General features: G+C 47.0%; 1 protein-coding gene across 1 annotated transcript in view; it reads left to right on the top strand.

The window, feature by feature from the left end:
* Window positions 1-21,972, top strand: part of ME3 (malic enzyme 3) — a gene marked incomplete at its 5' end in the record, with an annotated part of 103,779 nt that overhangs the window by 26,680 nt on the left and 55,127 nt on the right. Inside the window, one exon of the mRNA XM_081239252.1 lies at window positions 13,170-13,245. Coding sequence (XP_081095378.1) covers window positions 13,170-13,245 — 76 coding nt within the window. The remainder of the gene's footprint in view (window positions 1-13,169; window positions 13,246-21,972) is intronic.

The following is a 21,972-nucleotide window of genomic DNA, read 5'->3' as shown; positions in this document are numbered from 1 at the left end:
AAGTAGCAGCTGAAACCACACTCACCTTCCTTGTTCTAATTGGAAGCATCTGTGAGTTGCAAAATTAGAATTTTCAGATTCTTAAGTGATTTGCTATTTGGACAGGGGTGTCAGTTTCAGCGGAAATTTTCATCTATGCAGCCTTTTTTTTCCCTCCCAATTATAAATTGTCCAGTCAGCTAATGATGTGATGGTAACCAGGGCACTCTTCACCAGCTTTCCACGTGCGGACGCTTTCTTAGAAATGAAAACCACACTTTCTTCTACAGCTGCTTGTACACCTTCTCAGGCTCCTTCTTATTCGAGGAGAACAGAGGGAAAAATTCCCCCAACCCTTGGAATTCGACTCGAACAATTTTCTCCTGCCAAAAGGCATCTGATAATCAAAAACACTAGAGCAACAAGTGATAGTTGCCAATTCCAGGCAGAAAAAAAATTGTTGAAACCATTAGAAACCTCTTCCAGGGTTTCTCTATGTTAGTAGGAGCCTGTCTTCTGAAGGACTTTAGTGTTTCACAAGTATCTCCCGAAACTTCAACAAGAGAGACATGAAGGTTCGGTGGCTTCTTACCTGCTTGCCTGTACTTGCTACTTACACTACTTCCTGTCTCAGCACTGCGACCTCATGGAGCCTCAGTTCTCCCGGGTGTAAATGAGAATTTCCTAGCTTCCTAGACTCATGGTGATGAGTAAATGGTGTAGCATTTGTAACATGCTCCCGGTGGGAGCTGTCTTAGTCCATTCTGGCTGCTATAACAAAATACCACAGACTGGGTGGCTTATAAACAACAGAAATTTATTTCTCCAGTTCTGGAAGCTGGAAGTCCGAGATCAGGGCAGTGGCATGGTGGGATGAGGGCTCAGTTTTGGTGGCAGACTTGTCCTCATACCCTCACATGGCAGAAGGGATTAGGGAACTCTCCAGGGCCTCTTTTATAAGGGCAGTAATCCCATTCATGAGGGCTCCACCCAAATGCCCCTCCCAGAGACCCCACCTCCTAATACCATCACATTGGACATTAGGATTTCAACATAAGAATTTTGGAGGGGCACATTCAGACCATAGCAGGAGCTAAACAAACGCTGTCTTCTCTTTCTCTCTTTCCTACATTTTACTTGTCGCAACTGAGGTAAAAATGACATGACTTACTTGAGGCCAAAGATCAGGCAGGCCCTCCAGGAGCCAAGACAAGCCTGAAATTTACAGGTCTAGAAACTTCAAGTCTCCATCCGCTGTCTGCGTTCAACACCAGCTCTACAGAATTTGGCACAGGGTACGTTGTAGACTGTTCCATAAAGTCATAGAGAGCAAAAGACTGTGGGTGCTACAAGCCACTTCACAGATACTTTATGTGGCGAGTAGGATTAAAATTAATGACTGCACAGGGGAAGGGTTCAAAATGACGCCACCAAAAAGCTGACCCTGACTTTCCATACTAGGCTCCCAATAAGCGTTTGCAGTATTAAATTTAATAGGCTGGACCTGCAGATCAGTAAGTTTTTGAGAGTGAAAAAGAAAAACAAATAATAGTTGTCTCAAGACACAGGCAAACCAGAATATGTAGTCGCCCTACCTGGGAACCACAGCATGAATTTCTGTGTCTCTTGGAGGGAAACCGCCATTCATTCCTTTGAGAAATACATCGTATGTTCCAACTTAAGATTTTTCAAAAGGCTACTTGTGACCAACATCGTGTTGTTTTACTTAACGCTCGCACCAGCTTAGTGAGATGGATTTAATTATTAAATCAGCTATTAATTAGCGCCCCATTTTAGTAATGAGCAACTGACACTCAGTGAGGTTAGTAATTTGTTAAGGTTGCACAGCAAATAAGGGTAAGATTTGGGATTTGAGCCCAGGTCTGTCTAACTGTAAATTCATGCTCTTGCAACTGTTCTAGGTCTAGTCTGCAGGTCTTGCTAGGTTATGTCATAGGATCATAGATTTTTAGAGGTTATCCGATCTACCTTCTACATTTTTCAGATGGGGAAACAAGCTCAGAGAGGTCTGATAGCTTTTTCAAACTCACATAGCTGGCTATAGTAGCAGAAATTTTCTAGTGCCCTTTTCCCAGCCACTCCATTCCCACACAGGGAAGGAGAGAAAGGAATCTATTCAAAGATTCCCTTCTGAAGTGGACACAATGTTTATAGGGCTGTACTAGGGACCCATGGAACTCATTGGAGGTGGAGCTGCTCTTAAGATGCTTCAGGTCTTCTTGGGGAAAACTGTCCAACAGCAGCAAGAGGAGGGAGGGTGAGAGGGAAGGGCCAAAGTGCCCTAGCGTGGAGGCTCCAGGCCCAGCTCTGCTGCTCTTTCACTGTGATTTAGCCATCCTTGTTAACTCCTTGTTCCATGGTTCTCCCCATCCTCCAATCATGTCTCCATTATACCGTTTTTTTTTTTTTCTAGTCTGCCTAGAACAAAAAACTCCACTGGATCAGAGGTAAAGCCCTACGATTCCTTGTTTCCCATGTGCCCGGCACAGTGCTGGATGCCTAAAGCAGGATGCAAGAAGCCTGAGCAGGGGACAAGGCAGTCAGTACTCTCAAGGAAGTCCCGCCCACTCCGAGGCCCCGCTGCGGGAGTCACGTGGGCGGAACCACCGTCCTCACCTTTACATCTCACTCCAAAGACAGGCACGCTCCACCTCAGTGTCATCTGGGAGGGTCGGAAGGAAAGGGGGCCTCCTCGGGGTGGGAGGGGCCACGTGCCCACCTAAGAGGAGACAGAATGGGAAACAGGAGGGGCCGTCCGAGGTCCAGGAAATTAGCTATGGTTCAGTGGGTTAAAAATAATCAAAATGTCCCTCAAGATAGAAACTAAAACCAAAGAAGGATGGTGAGTGACCTACCACTAACAGGTGCCCGCCCCGCTTTATTCACATGCCCCCAGGGACATTTCACAGAACCAGGGGAGAACGTGATTCCTAATTTCTCCCAGGCACGATGGCTACCTCACTGTATCCTCAGGCTCTGCCTTACCAGGTGCTGGGCAGCCAGGCACTGGGACTTCTCAGACCTACTTTCTCCTGCTGTGCTGTTGAGTCCGGGAGGCTGTTGCTGGGTTTTAAAAATAGCCTCTTGCCTGTTTTCAGAGGACAGGTTCCCTGGCTGCCAAAAATGTGCAGAATGGTGGTTCCGTGGCAACAGCGAGCCTTTGTTCCAAAGTTGAAAGTTCACGTCCCTCCTCCTGAGCCCGGCCTCGGTGGTTTGCCTGATGTCGCTGACCCTGTTTTAATTAAGTCCTCCTTTTTTGTTCGACTTGGTGCCAAGAAGCTTGAATGAATCTTGTGTTGTTGAGTGGGTTTTGTTGGGGGTTTTTTCTCACTTCTATTCTGGAAACTTCTAAGGGTCCCTCCTCAGCAGGCGGAGATAAGGGTTAAGAGTCTTTTTCTCAAGAAATAACATTCTCCTAAGTGAACATTATCTTTGTTTTTCTTTCTCTCTCGTGTAACTGAATTCTAAAATTCAAGGGGGTTTTCTGGCTCCTGATGGAAACTGGAGATAGTATGTAATTTACAGGCCTCTGTGGGAGGGAGGACACTTCACCAGGGCTTGCCCTTCTGAAATTCCAACAGACTGAGTTTTAAGACAGGTTCAGGGAAGGAATCGTGATCACCACTGCTCATGGCCACTGCACACAAATTGGATGTTGGTGTACTAGCTTCCTAGTGTTGCTGTAACAAAATACCGCAAACAGGGTGGCTTAGAACAGCAGAAGTTTATTGTCTTACAGTTCTGGAGGCTGCAAGTCTGAAATCCAGGTGTCGACAGAGTTGAGGTCTCTCCGAGATCTGTAGGGGAGAACCCTTCCTCGCCTCTTGTAGCTCCTGTTGTTTGGCAGTGGTCCTTGACATTCCTTGCCGTATAGATGCCTCACTCCAGTCTCTGCCTCCATCACCTCGTGGCCATCTTCTCACTGTGTCTCCCTCTGTCTTCACCTCTTCTCATAAAGACACCAGTCATTTTGGATGAAAGTCCTCCCTGATGACCTCACCTTAATGACATCTGCAAAGACCCATTTCCAAAGAAGGTCACAGGTAGCAGGGGTTAAGATTTCGGTGTATCTTTTGAGGGGGACACAATTCAATTCACAGTTGTTTCATTTTCTTGGCTTGGAATTTTCTGTCACCCAGAAAATATTTGGATATGTTATTGCTCTCTAGCATAAGTAACCAATATCAGCTACCACTTATGGAGCATTTACCACACGCCAAGCACTATGCCAGGTACCTGATCTATTATTTCATTGAATCCTCACAGAAGCACGTTGAGGTAGGTGTTATTATATGCCCAGTTTATAACTGAAAACATAAAGGCTCAGCTGTGTCTCATTTCAGCACCCACTTCTGCACCACTCAGCATACCCAACATGCATGTTGCTTCTAGAGCACCTGTTGTGTGCTTGGTGCTATGCTGGGCCCCAAGGTTACAGCAGTGAACAAGACAGATGTCGTCCTGCCCTCATAGGACATATAGTCTAGTAGGAGGACCTATGCATTAAAGATATACTTTTCTAAGTAACAGTCACTAACCTGCAGTGCTGTAGCACCGTCTCCAATCGGGAATTCTTTTCCTCTGCTGTCATTGCCTGAGGTCCGTTGTAGGAACAGTGACTACTGAGATGAAGAGTAGTGAGAAGACCTTCCAAGAAGGAAGGCTCTCACCTCTGCTTTAACCAGAATGCCAATATCTCGTTTAACAAAATGGGCATCTCTGAAAGGTTTTGTGGAACAGAGTTTACCATGGCTACATGATGCTATGGAACAAACATCCCTTAAAGCTTATTCTGTGCTTCTGCATCATGTCCCGTGGGTCAGCTGGGGGCTGTGCTCAGCGTCTTCCTCACTTCAGAGCCAGGTCCTGAGGTAGCCTCGTCTGGAACAGTACAGATGGTGGCAACAAAGGAAAAAGAGAAGATGGTGAATCATATACTGGCCTTTAAACGCTTCCAGCCCAATGTGTCAGGTCAGCCCTGTTGCAGGATGAACAGCCTGTAACAAATATGTCTTTTAGGCCAAATGAGTTACGTATGTGAAAGAATAAGTAGGTGTTTACTTTTTGTTAAGCATGAATCCATTCCCTTCCCTGGTCACACATTTACCCCAAAACTCCATGTGAGAGGGGGCTGCCCCCTTCTCTGGTCCCTCCTTCTCAGGCCCTGATGTCCAAGCATCAGCTGAGAAAGAACCTGGGTTCTGTTTCTAGAAACCAAAATAGGAAAGTCCAAATTTGTGAAAGCCATAAATCAGGGGACAGTAATTTATGTTCCTGAACAATTTTCTGCAGCTTCCCTTTAAACAGCAACCTCCCGAGTACACATACGGTATTATTTTAGGTATATTTTATTAACTCACAACTTTTCAGGAATGTTCTGTAAAGCAGGGAATACATTCATTTAAGCCCTGATTCCATAGGTTGGCAGCTTGTCATATTTACTATATATATTTTTTCTTCCCTCAAGTTCCAAAATTGCTTCCCTGAAGTAAACTGGAAAAGCTTGGGGGAAGGTATCAGTAGCTACAGTTATTTCTGGTTTTTTGTTTTTTGTTTTTTCCTGTTCCAGTTAACGGCTATTAACAATGAGAGATTCCCACGACAGCCTCTCACCCAGAGGCCCATCTTCACAGCAGCAGGAGCGCCAAGGGCGTTCCGTTCTAATTACTCAGAGGATCCATTAGCCTGGATGAGTGCTCAGGTTATGTTAGCTCACCGCAGGATGCTCAGTGCCTCGGGATCCCCGGGGCAGCGTATAATTCAGTGGGAAGCTGGAAATGCTTCCACCTCGGTGCAAAGCCAGGCCCAGCACTTCCTGGAGCTTCCCACCTTCCTGCCTTCTTTTGTGCCTCAGGACGGGGTGGTAGAACATGACACCAGCTGTCAGAGCCAATGTCTCACAGAGCAGCCTTCATTTTGGGGGTGGGGGGAAGGGTCTGACTCCTTCTCATGGAGAAAAGATTAAAACAGATCCAACTGTGGAATACAGAGAGCTCCTCAGCACCCAAATTACTACCCCATTCACCCAGAAAGGGCCGTCAGGAAACCAGAGAGATTGGCACACTTAACAGCCCCTCTCAGACTTACCATATTGGTCAAGGTCAGATAGATATGAAGAGTCACATGTCTACAGGGCTTTACAGTGTGCAGAGTGTGTGTGAACTTGCCTTGCTTCATCCTCACAGCCACTCCGTAATGGAGAAGCCATTGTGCCCATTTTACTGAAGAGAAGACTAAGACACCGAGAATTGAAGAGACTTGTCCCAAATCCCACACCTAAAGGAGCCACATTTCCATGCTCCAAGAGATGTGTGTTTAAATCTCACCTCTACCTTCACACCTCTTCCATCTTAATCTCATCTATAGAATGGGGATGATGCCTGTCTGAGAGTGTTGCATGAGAATTAAGATAATGTGCATAAAGGGACAGACAGGGTTCCTGAGATATTCAAAAGCCCAATGGATGGATGGATGGATGGATGAGTGAGTGAGCGAGTGAATATTGCCCTTTTGCGACTTGTATTCCCTTTCAGGCTGCCCTTGATCTCACCCTATTGAATACGAGCTCTTGCAGGGAACGTGGGAAACTGCTAGCTCCAACTGTGCATCACCAAAGAACTCTATTTTGCCCTCACTCAGTGACCCTCATACTGCAAGATTTTCTACCAAACTTTGACTGCCTTCCCGTTTCACCAAAAGCACATATAACTGTAAATCCTAGTTCCTGGCAAACATGCATATTAACTTGGTATAAGTCTTGATATAAAATACAAATTAATAATTAGCTACTAGTGTTTACTGAGCACTTACTATAAGCCAGGTTCCTCCCTGGACATTTTGCTAGCATTTGGACCCAGGCGGTCTGACTGCCGGGCCTGCACTCCTAACCATGAACTACACTAACTCAGCAACGCTACGAGCTGCCATTTTTTGGGAACTAACTACATGCCAGCAGGCACCACAGTGAACTCTTTAAATATGCATTGTCTTAGTTGATCCTTAGAGCGAAGGCATGAAGCAACTGGTGTCAAGTTCTCCATTTTACAGATGAGGAACTGAAGCTTGAAGAAGGGGTAACCTATCCACAGCCACACAGCCAGCAAGGAGCTAAGGCAGGATTTGAACCCAGTGCTGTGGCTGCAAAGCACGTACATTTAACCCCCCGTCTATGCTACCTTCCCTCTGCCACTTCTCTAAAACTTCACTTGAGTCACTTGCAGCTTTATCACTTTCAGTGATCTGTTTTATTGGAAGTAGTCCCTGAAAATCCCCACGCCAGCCTCAGGGACTCCTGTGGGCCTGAGGTCTCTGGTGAGACTAAGCAGGTGTGGGTAGCTGCGCCTCCCATGGCACCTAGATATGCTTCCTGAAGCCGCTAAGAAGGAATGCCGAGGAGTGAGTGTCTGCATTTCTCACTTGAGAAATGAGAAAGTGAGATAAGAACCAACCATAGCAGCAGAACCAACCCCATCACCATGTGTTGCTGGAGAAAATAGTGCCCCACTCTTCGAGTGGAAGTGGTTAAACCTGAAAGTAGATTGCTGAGGACATCTAAGAAGTTTTCTTCCCCGGAAGTATCTTCTTCTTGAGCTGGTCTAGATACAGTTCCACCAGGAAATTTGGCAAGCAACCCCCTAGGATCCTACTGGAACCTGCAGTCCATTTGTTTATCATCATAATCCCTCACTCTGCACATTTTACTTCCTCACCAACATGCATCAGAGAAAAATATTTCATTAGTGGCCCCAGTGTGCATCTCTGGTACATTTCAGTCCATATCCCTGGCTGTCTGTTGGGAACTAGATCCATGGAGAGAACAGGCAATCTGGGTCAGTAGAGAGAGCCCTGGACTCAGGACCTTGGTTCAAGCAGGTTCTGCTGCTTATGAGCTGTGTGACCTCAAACAAGTCACTTCACCTCTCTGGACTTCAATGTCCTCGTTTATAAAGTGAGGTCTTTGGACTAGATATCTCAGAATCCTCATCCAGGGTGATCCTTTGGGGATGATTTGTAGCTGCAAGTTATGTGATAGACGGAAGTGCACTTTGAGAAGTGATTAAAATCTGTTAATACATTTCAAAAGGTTTTATTTTTGCAGTATGATCTCTTCTGAGAATAAAATTATATATGCAAAAAGAAAGGAGTCTTTTGAAATTTTAATAGCTCAAATTTAACTGTAAAAGTATTCATTTGAAGTGTCCCTCTGCCCTCTTCTTATCTTCAACAAAGAGAGCCTATTTTAATGTACCAGATTATTTCCACAATCACACTTTTCCTGTGTTTAGAATTAACTGCATCAGAGCTTTGCTAAGGTCTAAAATGGCGCCTGTGTCTTACCCCTTAAACATGTGAGCTTTTTGCTGGATGTAATTACTAAGCCTCTATCTGGTAAAGGCAAAGTTGAGAACAGGAGTTGTTCGGCTGAGTTACTTTTCCAAAACAGATCAGGGTCAAGAGCTGCTAAAGGCCAGGAATGCGTCATTGGGATTAATTAATGTGGGTAAATGACTTCCCCAAGGTCACTCGATGAGTCATCATTGAGCCTTGGGCTGAGACCTGGTTTTTCCAGCGGGAAAGAATTGGCCTCTTTGTTAGCATTGTTGTTCCATGTGACTAGCTCTGGATGACCTGAGGAGAAGCTGCTTATGAATATGAGAGCAGCAGCTGTGGAAAAACAGAAGCTGGTGAAGAGTAACAGCCCTAACAAGACCTCCTCAGGCCACACCTTAGAGCAGCAGCTGGTTTGGAGGTACAGGGGGTGGTTCTTTGAAAGCGTCCAGATGTATAGGCTCACCTTGGCCCACTTACCCTTCTACCGACACCAAGACAGGTACCACTATTTAAACTTCAGGATGGCTTGAAGCATCCTGAACTTCAGTCCTTGGAGTTCATTATTATCAACACAGTGTGATTTTTCCAAACTCAAACTGCCTGGAGATGATCCTTAGCGACAAGTTCCAAAAGGCCAATCCGATACTTGGTTTTGTCTTGACTGATACAACTGAGTGCCCCATGATCATTTCAGAATGGCACAACAAACTCCTGGAACTTTTTCTCAAACCTAATGAATAAGTTAATTCAAAGACCCACATCGCCCCCAGTCAACATGCTGGAAAGAGCCCTGCAACTCCCAAGTCTTAGGCTCTGGGGTTTTCCTCCCCACTGGCCTGTCCACTGCCTTCCTACATGCATTTCCCCACTCTAAACCACAGGCACAGCCCAGCACCACCCAGCCCAGCACACTGATCCCTGGAGCATGATACAACATAACACACATTAAAGTTTCCTTCACTCCAACTTTATTCAGCACCTTTCATCTTCAGCCCTCAACCTTCAACCATCCTCATAGTTCACTTACTCCTCCACTTATTCAGAAACTATGTATGAGCATCCATTATGGACTAAGTCTGGGCATACGGTGGTCAACAACAACAGAATAAATGTTCATCTTACCCTGATGAAGCTTACAGACTAACGGGGGAAAGATATTAACCAAATAGCCACACAAATAACTGTAATAGGTTTGTGTATGTAGGTATGGGGTACTTTGAGAATATATAACGAGGAGCCCCAGCTTTGACTTGGAAGTCATCAGAAGAATAAGTAGAAATTAACTAAACATAGAGTGAAGAGAGGCAGGGGGTACCAGGCAGAGGGAACAGTATGTGAACTTGCCCTAGAGTAAGAAAATCATGGCACATGGAGGAATGGAAAGAAGGCCAGTGCAGCCGATGACTGGAGAATGAAATAAGGATGAAGAGGTTGACAAATGCCAGGCCACGCTGGGCTTTGCCGGTAGACCATGCTAAGGACTTGGGTCTTCATTCCAAGAACCATGGAAAGACATGAAGGATATTTATCACAAGGGGTAACACAGTAAGGTTTTGGAGTTCCCTGGTGGTCCAGTGGTTGCGACTCAGCGCTTTCACTGCTGTAGCGCGGGTTCAATCCCTGGTCAGGGAACTAAGATCCCACAAGCCACGGCCAAAAAAATCACACGGTAAGGCTTTGATTTCAAGAACATCACTCTTTCTACTGTGTAGAAAATAGGTTAGATAGAGACAAGAGAGGACGTTACAAAGTTATTTTGGTGCTTTAAGGAAGAGCTATTGGGAGCCTGGACCAGGTAGGTGGTGTCATGGATGAAATAAAATGTATGAACCAGGAGCTAATTACAGAGTAGAAAGGAAGGACTTGGCAAGGGCTTGTATAAAAGGGGAGAGGACAGTGTCAAGGATGCTTCCAGGGGTCTGGGGTTGTTAAACTAGATGTATGGGGGTAATAGTCACTGAGAAAGGGAGCAAGAGAAAAGAATCAGGTTTGTCTTGGATTTTCATTTTGTCTTGTCTTTGAGTCATAGTGATGCAAGTTTAGATCATAAATTTGGTTTTGGACAGGTTAAGTTTGAGGTGCCTTTGAGACATACAAATGGAGATGTCAAGCAAGCAGTTAAAGATAAGGATCTAGAACAATGGCTCTAAAGCCAGGGTCACATTTGCTCCCCAGGAGACATTTACCAATGTCTGGAGACATTTTTGGTTGTCACAACAGGGCGTGGGGTGCAACTGGCATCGAGTGGGTAGAGACCAGGATGCTGCCAAACATTCTGCAGCACACAGGACATCCCCACCCCTTGCAGCAAAGGGTTATCCAACCCAAAATACCAACAGTGCCCAAGGTGAGAATCTCTGGTCTACAGATATTTGAGAGTCACTGGCCAAAAGCCTTGGGCACCGATGAGATTATACAGAGAAAGAATAAGAGTGAGGAGGAGAATGGGATAGTGCAAGTTTTTGAGGAACTGTAACACCTGATAGGAGGATGACCCAGCATAAGGGACTAAGAAGAAACGGCCTGAGAGGCAGAAGAAAACTCACAGAGAGGGGAGTCGCAGAAGCCAAAGGTTGGGTGGGGAGTGGTTTACAAAGTGTCCGATGCTGCTGAGAAGCCAAAGGACATGGGGACTAGAAAGCTGCTGCCATTTAGGGATGTGGACGTCATCGGTGGCCTTGGCAAGAGCAGTGCTGGCAGCACAATATTAACAAAAGACATGTTTCAGGGGAAGACGAAAAATGGAGGCGGCTAGTGTAGACAATACTTTCAAGAAGTTTGGCTATGGAAGGAAGGAGAGAGAAAGAACAGTCTCAACAAGGAGCGTGAAAGTCAAGAGTAGTTTGGGCTTTGGTGGTATTTTTCTTGTTTTGTTTAAACTTTTTATTATGGAAAATGTCTAACATGTATAAAGTAAGCAGACTGTTATAATGGACCTCTGTGTACCCTACATTCTGTGAACTCTGGATTATTTTGTTCCTCAGGAGGGTAAGTTTTGTTCTAGGAAGGACTTAACTTAGCCAGACTCAAATTCCAAACTCTGTCCCTACTGGTCTGCAGACATGGAAATCTCTGCTGGGTTCTTTCAGCGTTCAGCTGCAGCTCTTTTTTTCTGTTTTTTTTTTTTTTTTTTTTGCCAGGCCCTTGGGTATGCATACCTGAGTGGTCAGCCAGTGATTTGGGCAGGTTTTACACACAGACTTGGAAGTTCATCCTCTCTGCATCTCCTTCCCTTGCAGAACTTTCCCCTTCACTTCCTGACTGCTCTTCCAGCTCCAACTCACTTCTCTGACACCTCATGCTAGTAAGACTCTGGCTTTCTGCTGCCCCAAGTTGCTTGCAGATTAGACCGCTCTCAGGCCAAAGCTGCAAATTTGCAGATCTCAAAGGATATAATTCCTGCTTTCGAAGGTAGATTCCTGTCCAGTGTCTGCCTGTTTTTGGCCAACTTCCATTGCCTTAACTTAAAATAATTTTGTAACATAACAATAACATAAATTGTTTAACAATTAACCATCTCATCATTGTTATCTGCAGAAATGTTATTCTGTCCAAGTGACTCTGTCACTACCAGGAGCCAGAAGTTTTTAAGATGATGGACTTGGGCATATTTTAGAGCTAATGGAAAATCTAGTAGAGTGAGAGATTGAGAGAGACAGAGAGAGGGAGGAGGGATAATCAACAGTGTGAGGCTCTGTCATTTTCACTGGAACAAGAGGAATGAAGAGGTTGGCTGTGGATGCAGAAGTTTGTAGATTCACTGGTAGGAAACTGACAGAGATGCTTCCTGTGACATCAGAGACAAGGTCACTAGGGCAGTGGGGTGGGGGGAAGATGAGGCAGTTGGAGGTTTGAGGACAGAGGATTTTGAAACAGTCTTTGCAAAGAGTGGAAAGAGTGAATTTTGACCAGAGAAACTCTGTAGGCACAGAGGCTGGTCAGTACTGAGAGTCTATGCGGGTTGACAAGGATGAGTGAGTGGATGGTGGCACCGATCAGTCTGCCCTGTAGTAGGATTGTTTCCATCTGCCTTCGGCTGCCTGGCTGGAGATGCCCAGGGAGCAGAAAGTGGGTTTCCTCAAGGGGTGAGAGTTTTATAAGACTGGTGAGACCAAAGAGCAGGGCCATGGGTGTTTACAGTATTGACGAGGGCATGACTTAAATAATGGGTCACAAAATTCAGTAACTGTTAATAACTGTTAACTGCTAATAAACTGTTGAGTAAAATATGTCTCATCCTCCTACCCTTACAAATATACCTTCATGATTGTCTGGAAGGCCAAGTTTGAATTTAGAACTCTCAGACTCTAAAACTGGCTCAAGGCTGGCAGCCCACCCCTCTTCCTATCCCCAGCTCCATCCCCCACTGCAAGAGGCCATGTGTATGAGTGTCTGGACATCACAACCCACACTCCCAAGTACCAGTCATAGCCCCAGGCTTAGGGATCCACCCACTGCAGTGTAGTCTGTACTTGGAAGGAGGGACCCAGAGAAAAGACTCACAGAGTCCCTAAAAGCAGCCTTGAGACCACTCAATCAGAGAATTCTGGGGTCCTGTGTGCCTGATCTAGAGAGAGGAAGGAAGGTACAGGCTCTGTGAACACAGGCTCCAGGTGGGTACATCCCTCGGCCCCATGGACCTCTTTGCCCTCTGGAGGGGAAGAGTTGGAGGAAAACCAGAGCAGGGCTCTCTACATTGCTGGGGCTTTGGGCAGGGACCCCTTTTGCCCAGGTCTATGGTGAAAATTAACTGATGCAATGATACACAGTACTTGTAGTCTTTGCTCTGTTCCTAGTCTGACTGGTTTCTCTGTGTGTATGTGTTTTTCTTTTCCCAGTGGGCTGTTTATCACCATTCATGACAAGGGCCATCTTGCAACAATGCTGAACTCTTGGCCAGAAGATAATATTAAGGTATGGCCCTGTTTTCTTTGATATTGCTCTATTGTTGGATGAATCCTTTCAGCCTGGACTAGAGTCGTTCTCAGCTATGAAATGGGCCATTACAACACTGAAGGCAAGACACTGCATCCCTTCCCCAGGCCCAGACCATAGACCAGTTACAGCCAAGCACAAATGCACCACGGAGTAAAGGCTTGCATTAACCAGGCATCCGTGTGAAAATGTCTATTAGTAGTAGTAGTAGTAGTAGTGCATGTATTGAGTACCTGCTGAATATACACTGCCAGTTTCCATGGTGGATTCAGGGAAAAATCCAACATAGACCCTCTTCTCAAGTGGCTGACTTTTCATGAGGAAAATAAGACAGAGACACAAAAGATTAACAGGTGGAAGCTGATCAGAGATAAACAAGGCACCTGAAGAGCTGGGGGTGTTCAAGGAGGCCGAGATTACTTTCAGCCTGAAGGGGATCTGGGAAGACTTCCTGGAAGAGGTGACATTGGAGCAAGGCCTTGAGTTGAGGGGTAGAGTTTGGATGGTCAGGCGTTGGAAGGACTAAGATGGAGGGCAGGGACATTCTGCACCAAGAGAAAAGGTTTATGATGAGAGACGTCTTCACACCTGGCTGTACACTGCAGTGTATGTGTTGGGCGGGGGCGGGGGGAAGGGACGCATATGCAGAGTGACAAAATGAACCTGGCACTGTTTCCTGGAGCATCAATTTTACTTGAAACATTTAAGGAAACTTTTTTATATGTAACAAACAGGATATAATATAGAATGCAAAATTGGTGAAGCTTTGTAGAAACATGTTAGCCTCTGGCTGTGTCCCCACATCTCCTCCTGTCATGGGGACTTCTGTGGAAGAGTTTCAGGGACTCTGGATTCTAAGATCATTATCACTTCTGCAAACAAACGGGTGAAGCAAAATTACAGAACATCTGCTGGCTGCTTGGTGAGGGCATTTCTGGCACTCGAGCAGGGGAGGGGTTGGACCTGACCAAGCCCAATATATGTACCTCTCGGGGCAATGCTGGAAGGCTGAGAGTTGTTTGCTCTCAGGCCCTCCTTCCCTCCATCCCTGCCAGTTCCCTGGGCCACCTCTATCCACCAGGCACTGAGTACAGCTTCTCTCTACCTACCTCTCCTTGTGTCCCACCCACTTCTGGCCCTCTCGGGGGTGTGGCAACATTCAGAACCAGAGCCAGTAGGGCAAGACCTTGGCTCTCAGCAGCCAGGCCTGAGCCACAGCTGAGGCCCTTGGACTCCAGTCCTGGCCTCGGTGAAGAACTCAATTCGTACATCTCTGTCTGGGTGTGATGTGCCCTGTGCTCTTCTTTCCTGCCTATCTGCTTAGACTCTGGTTACATGCAGGCCTTGGCCCTGCACGTTTTGGTCCCAGTCCCAGAAGAAGCAAGTTTCCAAGGTATGTCTAGGATGAATCTATAATAAAATCTTGAGCACATTAAGGGAAACCAGCTCACTCGATGGGAAGTTAACTCCGGCCTTCCCTGCGGGGACATGCTCTGAGGTCCTACAGACTAATCTTTCCTCCTTCCTGGACGGTTCAGCCGTGGTGAAACTTGTCCACAGTACGCACTCAGTAGATGCTTGCTGAGTTGAATGAACTCAGTAGATGGAGACGATGAACATCTTCCAGGTGCCAGGCCCTGTGCCAGGAGCAGGGAGATGGGGTCTGCACTAACATCTATGGTGCCTCTGTGCAAGCTATGAGGAGTTAAAAAATAAGATGAAAAGACACCCCATTTTCACCAGTAAGAGAAAAGCACTGCTTCCTCTAGGCTGGCACAGGGCCTTGGTGAGGGGCTCATGGGCTGGGTTTCAGGTCCCCATCACTCCTCTTGTCAGGGCGTAACTTTATAAAACTGCACCCAGGGCTCTGCTTTGAGGAGTGTAGAATGAGAAGAACACAGACCCCGACCCCACATTGCTTCACTCTGACTGAAATCAAGATATGAATTCAAAATAGAACCTCGGCTGCTAAGTATCCATGGACTTCAACCAACATATTCTGAGAACCTTCTGAGTGTCTCCAGAGAGATGGAGATGCACCTGTTGTGATTTTAGAGAAAGAGAAATGAGGGCTTTCGGGTCACCCTGGGAGAGGTGGAACTCGGCAGGCCTCAAACAAGGAGAAGCATCCAGAGCCTCTAGGAAAAGCATAAGTTACATGAGTAGATATCTGGGCCAGTGCATCTAATTCAGTTGCATTCAACAGCCATTTAGTAACATCTGTGTGTAAGAGTTCCCTGGGGGTTCAGGGATAAAGAAGGTGCACAGGCCCCACCTCAAGGAGCTTGCAGGCTAGTTAGAGGGACTGACCTGGAAACAATTACAGTAGACTGTCTGTGCTGCCGAAGACAGGAGCCCGAGGATGAGGAGCAAACAGGGTGACTTGTTGGCCACTCACCCTGCAGTACCCCGGAGTAGACAGGTGAATGCCTGAGGCCACCTCTCCCCCTCCACCCTATACTTGGGTTTCACTTTGGAGGAGGCCAGAGGTCAGTCTCAGAAACTACGTAGAAGAGTCAGCTCTGGCTTTGCAACCAGGCAGGCCTGAGTTCTAGTCTTGAATCTTCCATTTACCTGCTGTGTGTGCGGATAACCTCTCTGATCTCACAACAGGAGATTGTGAGGATTAACTATGATAAAGTCTGTACAACACTGAAGGTCACTTGAATGGCCACTGTCATTGCTGGAGGTGGACAAGGCGGCTGTAGCACACACAGCAGTGCAGGGAAGAGACTGCAGATGCCTAAGGGTGGCCGAGGCGGGGGTCCCCTTACCAGGGAACCACAGACCACAAAAGGGCAGCCAGCCGATTTGGTCCCTAGAGATGTTTGATTTAAAGTGACTTTTGAAAATTTTGAATTCGTGGACAACATTTTAAAATTAAGAGACTTCATTTGAAAAAAAAACTTTTTTTTAAACCCTGGATTTCTGACTTCTCTAGAAAAACCAGGAGCTCTGAATATTGGCGCATAGTTTGGCATGTGTACAAGTCAAAGAGGACTGATCAGGTCGCCCCTAGTCCCTACCCTGCCCCATCACCGGCCTTTTTCTGGACAGACCTTCTCTCTCACTCCAGGACTGCCCTTTCAAAGGTTCAGAATGTTCTAAGCCACAGTTTTTCTTGTTTATTGGTGTGTTTTCTCCAGTTACCTTTAAAAGAGGAGATGAAGAACTCCTTCCCTAAGTAGGGAATCTCTGCTCATTATCCCTTTCATGGTACTTTGGTGCTAATGGAGTCTCCCTTTCAGTATTTCATTTGATTTTCACACTGTGATCAGAGTGGAGTAAAGATACACTACCAAACGTAAAATAGATAGATAGTGGGAAGCAGCCACATAGCACAGGGAGATCAGCTCGGTGCTTTGTGACCACCTAGAGGGGTGGGATGGGGAGGGTGGGAGGGAGGGAGATGCAAGAGGGAATAGACATGGGGACATATGTATATGTATAACTGATTCACTTTGTTATAAAGCAGAAACTAACACACCATTGTGTGTTAAAGATGTAAAAAAAAAAAAAAAAAAAAGAGTGCTTCTGAAACCCCCCAGGTGGGTCTTGGAGAAGCGGTAGGGTAGGGGCGTGACTTTTCTCAGATGAGCAAGCTGGTGTTAAGTGGTACCCACAGTCATCCACAAGTAACTGATGATGCCACCCAGAGCCCTGCTGCTGAGCCATCGCTTCCCCAGCTTCTGAATAGGGCAGGCAGGCAGAGTTTTTCAAGGCACAGGTATCTCTGGACTCTGATGTTGTTGGCTGGAGGGGAGGGGTAGTTCAGAGAAGCTTCTGAAACAACTCAGAAGATAAAAGCTGAGTTTCTGTGGCTTCCCAGCCAGAAAGCGGAACTGCAAACTGAGATGTAATAGGAGTAGGCTGTGAGGGAAGTGAGGCCAAAGCTCAGGTCTTGGGGACCATGAAGTTTTGTGGTCCCCTCTTGCTCCGGGAGGACGGGCCAGCCTGACCCACCCAGAGCTTTCCAGCATAAATCACAAAGGGGAGTGAGAACTGCTTTTCTGACTCTTTCCCACAGAGACCATTTCCCGGAGCCAGGAGGAATGATCAGCTCAGAAAAGCCCTCCCAAGCTTTCCCAAGTTCCTAAATCTCTTCTTCATCCCAGTCCCAGCAGCTTTGGGGAGGAGGTGCTGGGAGGTGGCCGAGTACTGGAGCCAAAGGAGCATCCCCTGCCTCTGGGCACCAGCCACTTAGGCCTTTAAACTTGGACCAGATGTTAGTGCTAATTGCCTGCCTGTCATGCACACACCCACCATGGGTTAAACCCCACTCGGTGTTAGCAGTTGGATTTCCTGGGAAACATTCTCTGAGATGGAGGTTTGCATATTAGGCAGTGCTCTTGGGATCAACACCTCTAGAAGGAAAGGAAGCAGGACAGGGAAAAGGGAGAGAGGGTGGGCTAAGTGGGAGCCATCGGAAGAACCAGCTGAGTGCACTAGGAGGCTCCTGAGCAGGGATGGTCCTTCAGAGCCATCCTGAGTTGGGCCAAGGGATCTGGGCCTTGGTACCCCTGCGTCCATCATTCATTGGTTGTGGGCTGCTGCCCTGGGAACGGGGTGTGACTTTGGTCAAGGTGGATCTCTTCAGTTGAGGAAAGTCCCAGAATAGGCTCATAGCTGAGGGTACCACTGGGGGAATAACCCCTTCGTTCCTAAAAGGGGAATCTGGGCGGCACAGCACCCTGTCCACCTCACCAGCATTCTGCTAAGTGCTCAACACAGACTAACTCACTGACTTCTCCCAGTGACCCTCCAAGAGGCAGGGGTTGTTATCATCCCCATTTTATAGACAAGGAAGCTGAGAGGTTAGCTCAGCTTTGCTCATGAGGGATGGAACCAAGATGTGAGACCACGGACTGTGCATTACTTATGTTGTGGAGAGAGAGACAAAAGGAGGAGGCAAGGGATGGATAAGCAGGAAGGAAGGAACAGCAGGAGGAAGGAGAGGGCCTCAATCCAAGGAAACCAGAGCCAGAGCAAGCAAGGAAGCGTGATCCTCCGATCAGTCCTGGGTCAGCCCCGTTGGGTCCACCTAGGCTGAGGGAGGTGGCAGTAAGTCAGAAGCTAGGCAGACAGAGAAGGAATGGGCCGCACCATCCCTCAGTCGTCTGAATCTCCTCCTCGCCATCTGAAGTACTACAGAGGGGTTATGAGTTGTAAAAGCCATCCTAACAAGGCAACTGTGATCCAGTCCACTGGTAGCTATTGCTGGGCTCTAAAACCCCAGGATGCTGCTCAAGTTTGCCCTCAGCCTCTTGACCCCGACTTCTCCAGTGACCCACAGCTCTAGCTCCACTGACGTCACAAAACAGGAGGCAGCGTCTTCTCTCTGAACTTGCCCATCTGCTCCAGTTCTGAATTCAGTCCCATGGAGAAGAGCCTTTGCTCTCTGTGTTGGATCTACGACATTGTCCATCGTTTCCTGAGTTCATATCACATTGCAGGCCCCAGGCTAAGTGCTAACGAATCAAAGAGGACGAGACCCTTTACTTGCCCTTAAAGAGTTGCTACGAAAGACAAGGAAATATATATAACTATAATACAAGGAAGAAAGGGATAGGTGCTGTGGGAGAGGAAAATGCTATAGGAATGCAGAGTTGGGAGTGATAACTTCCAGAAGGGAAGCTTCATGGACGGAAGTGCCTTTTGAATTGTTCCTTGAAACATGCAAGGATGGTAGGGTTTGGATCAAGGAGGTATAGGGACTGAGGTGTAAAATGGCGTGTAGTCAAGAAAACACACACTTTATAAAGATTAACAGCATTTCAGTTTGGATGCAGCATGGAGTGGATAAAGGGGAAATTCAAAGAGCAGATTGGGCGTAGACCACGGAAGGCCTCAAATGTCAGTCGGGGTTGTTTGAGCTTTATTTTATAGGCATCAGGAGCCATTGGAGGTTTGGAAGCAAGAACGTGACAAATCTGGGTGTGCTTTGGAAAAATGAAATGGAGTAGGGAGACTCCAAGAATAGAAAGACCAAGCAGGGGACCACTAAAGTGGTCAAGTGAGACGCAGATGGGCTGGTCTAAGGTTAGCAATAGAGATGAAGATCATGAAACAAGTGAGAAAAATTGAAGCAGGTCAAATCAGCAGAACTTGGTGACCAGTTGACTGTGGTTGACTGATGACAGAAGAAGTCAAAGTAGATTGGACAGTTTTGAGCCTGGGAGATAGGAGGTAACAGAGCGAGGGAGGACAGCAGAAGTGGAAAGTTGAAAAGGAGAAAAAGGGAAAAGCAGATTCATTTGGTAAAGGACTTGGAGGATTGGAGAGGGCTATTGGACATCCAAGTGGCGATCTCTGGCAGATGGTGAGCTGTAAGTGTTTGCTTAGAGATGACAGTATTTGCCATTGGAATGAATGACAATGTCAAGGTTAGAATGCTGTTGAGTTTCTCATGGCCAGACTTTCTTAAAAGCTGCCAAGGTCTCCCCTTGGTTTCCTTTTCATTCACTCATTTAACAGATATAATTGTTCCATGGCCTTTCTATGGTGAGGCTGAACTAAAGAGAGATGAAACAATGAAAAATTCTACTATGTAATCTTTGCCCCAAATAATAACCATCAATATAATCATACAAGCAGTGACCATTTGCCAATCACTTACAAGGCACAAGGCACCTGGTTAAAATGAGACACTTATTATTTCATTTCATCTTTACAACAAGCTGAGGAGTTGAACATTATTATTGTTCCCATTTTATGGAAAATTAAAACTCAGAAAAGTTATCTGATGACCCAAGATAACATATTGGTGGGTTATCAAGGAACCTAGATCCAAATACTGGTTATCAGACGCCAAAACCCCTGCCATTAACCTTTAGGCTATTTGGTGAGATTAAATGGACATTTTTTTAAATGTTAAATAAAGGGCTTCCCTAGTGGCGCAGTGGTTGAGAGTCTGCCTGCCGATGCAGGGGACACGGGTTCGTGCCCCGGTCCGGGAAGATCCCACATGCTGCGGAACGGCTGGGCTCGTGAGCCATGGCCGCTGAGCCTGCACGTCCAGAGCCTGTGCTCCACAACGGGAGAGGCCACAACAGTGAGAGGCCCACGTACCACAAAAAAAAAAAAAAGTTAAATAAGAACCCAAATGCTATCACCATCAGATTTTTAAATTGCACCTATGCAGGGCTTGGCAAGCAGTAGGTACTTAATAAATGTTTGCAGAAGGCAGGCAGGCAGACAGGAAGGTTGAGCAGGCCAGGTGTGTGGTAGATACAGCAAGTGCCAGGAGAAATCACATTGGGTTGTAACGGGCAGGATTTGCACTGCTGGAGAAAGAGCAGAAAGAGACAGGAATATAGAGGCTGAGAGGCTAGAGACTACTGGTGAATTCAGAGTGTGTCTGATGGGAGTGAGGCGAGTTCTGCTAGAGGGGGCAATTGTGTGTAGAGTTTCAGAAGGTATGTTGGGTTCCTGTCATTAAAGAGATAAGCCTTTTGGACTCTATTTTATGGAGTTAGAAGTAACTAAAGGCCTTTGAGCCTGGTTGTGAAGCTGTTGCAATAATCCAGCCATTAGCACTACAGGATGGAGAGTGGATGACAGATGGAGGTGAGACATGCCCTCAGAGGAGTCAGGCATGTAGTCAGGCACCTTTGGACATCCCCAGGCTGGGAGGGTGGCCCTGCAGAGCCCCGCTACCATCTTTTTTTTTGGCCACACTGCGCGGCATGCGGGATCTTAGTTCCCCAGCCAGGGGTCGAACCCATGCCCCCTGCGTTGGGAGCGTGGAGTCTTAACCACCAAACTGCCAGGGAAGTCCCCCTGCTACCATCTTGAAAGGCCTCAGAGTTATAAGGAGAACACCCTGGAGTCGTAGCTGATTTCCTCTGTTGAACTCTGTGTCACGCACTGCCCCTCAGCAGAGAGAAATCTAAGAGAATGGGAACCAGAATAAGGAGGCTTTGATTAGGAGAGATGGTAGAGAAATGCCCAGAGTTTGGGCACTGAGGGGTAGCATGAAGGCACAGGCTTCACTAGGGAGAGCTGCCAGCAGGGGGTCAGAGGCTGCGGAGAGGGTGGCACCAAGGTGGGACAGGACTTTGCCAAGAGCACAGGTGCTTTTTCCCAGCCCAGTGGGGTTGTAGAAAGAGCCCTGAACCAGGTACCCGAAGCCTGATTAGAATCTCGATTTGCCACATACACAAGCAAGGTGCCCTTGGTAAGTCATCTAATATTTCTAAGATAACCGATGTGGAAACATCCAGCGCAGTACCTGGCGGTTGGCTGATACTTAACAAATATGTACAGAGCGTGAAGGTCCAGGAGCTTCAGTTTGCTCACCTGTGAAACACAGATAACTATCCCAGACGGGCTTCCCTGCCAGGGCGGGGGAGGAGCAAGTGAGATGCAGGACGGGGACACTCGCCCTAGAGGCAGGAGACCAATCTAAGGGGGACAGCACGACCTTCCTGGGTCCGCTGCACTCTCCAGAGCCCCCTTTCCAGCAGTGGAGGTGTGGTTTTACGAGCCTCTACACCTGTTTCTACCAAAAGGCAGCACAGCCCTGTGTGCTCTCACCCTGGGAGAGAGAAGATTCCATGGAGCCTGTGGGTGCTGGATCATAAACCCTCCCCAGTAGGAGTGGGTCTTCGTCTCTTTATCGCCGGTGCCCACCACTGCACCTGCGTGGAGTAAACTGACCTCTACGGTGCCCATGGCACCACGCTTGGGGCCAACCAGGACAGCCAC

The sequence above is a fragment of the Mesoplodon bidens genome (genome assembly GCF_964165515.1).
Source record: "Mesoplodon bidens genome assembly, chromosome: 7".
Lineage (NCBI taxonomy): Eukaryota > Metazoa > Chordata > Mammalia > Artiodactyla > Ziphiidae > Mesoplodon > Mesoplodon bidens.
This window is presented reverse-complemented; position numbering and strand designations above follow the sequence as displayed.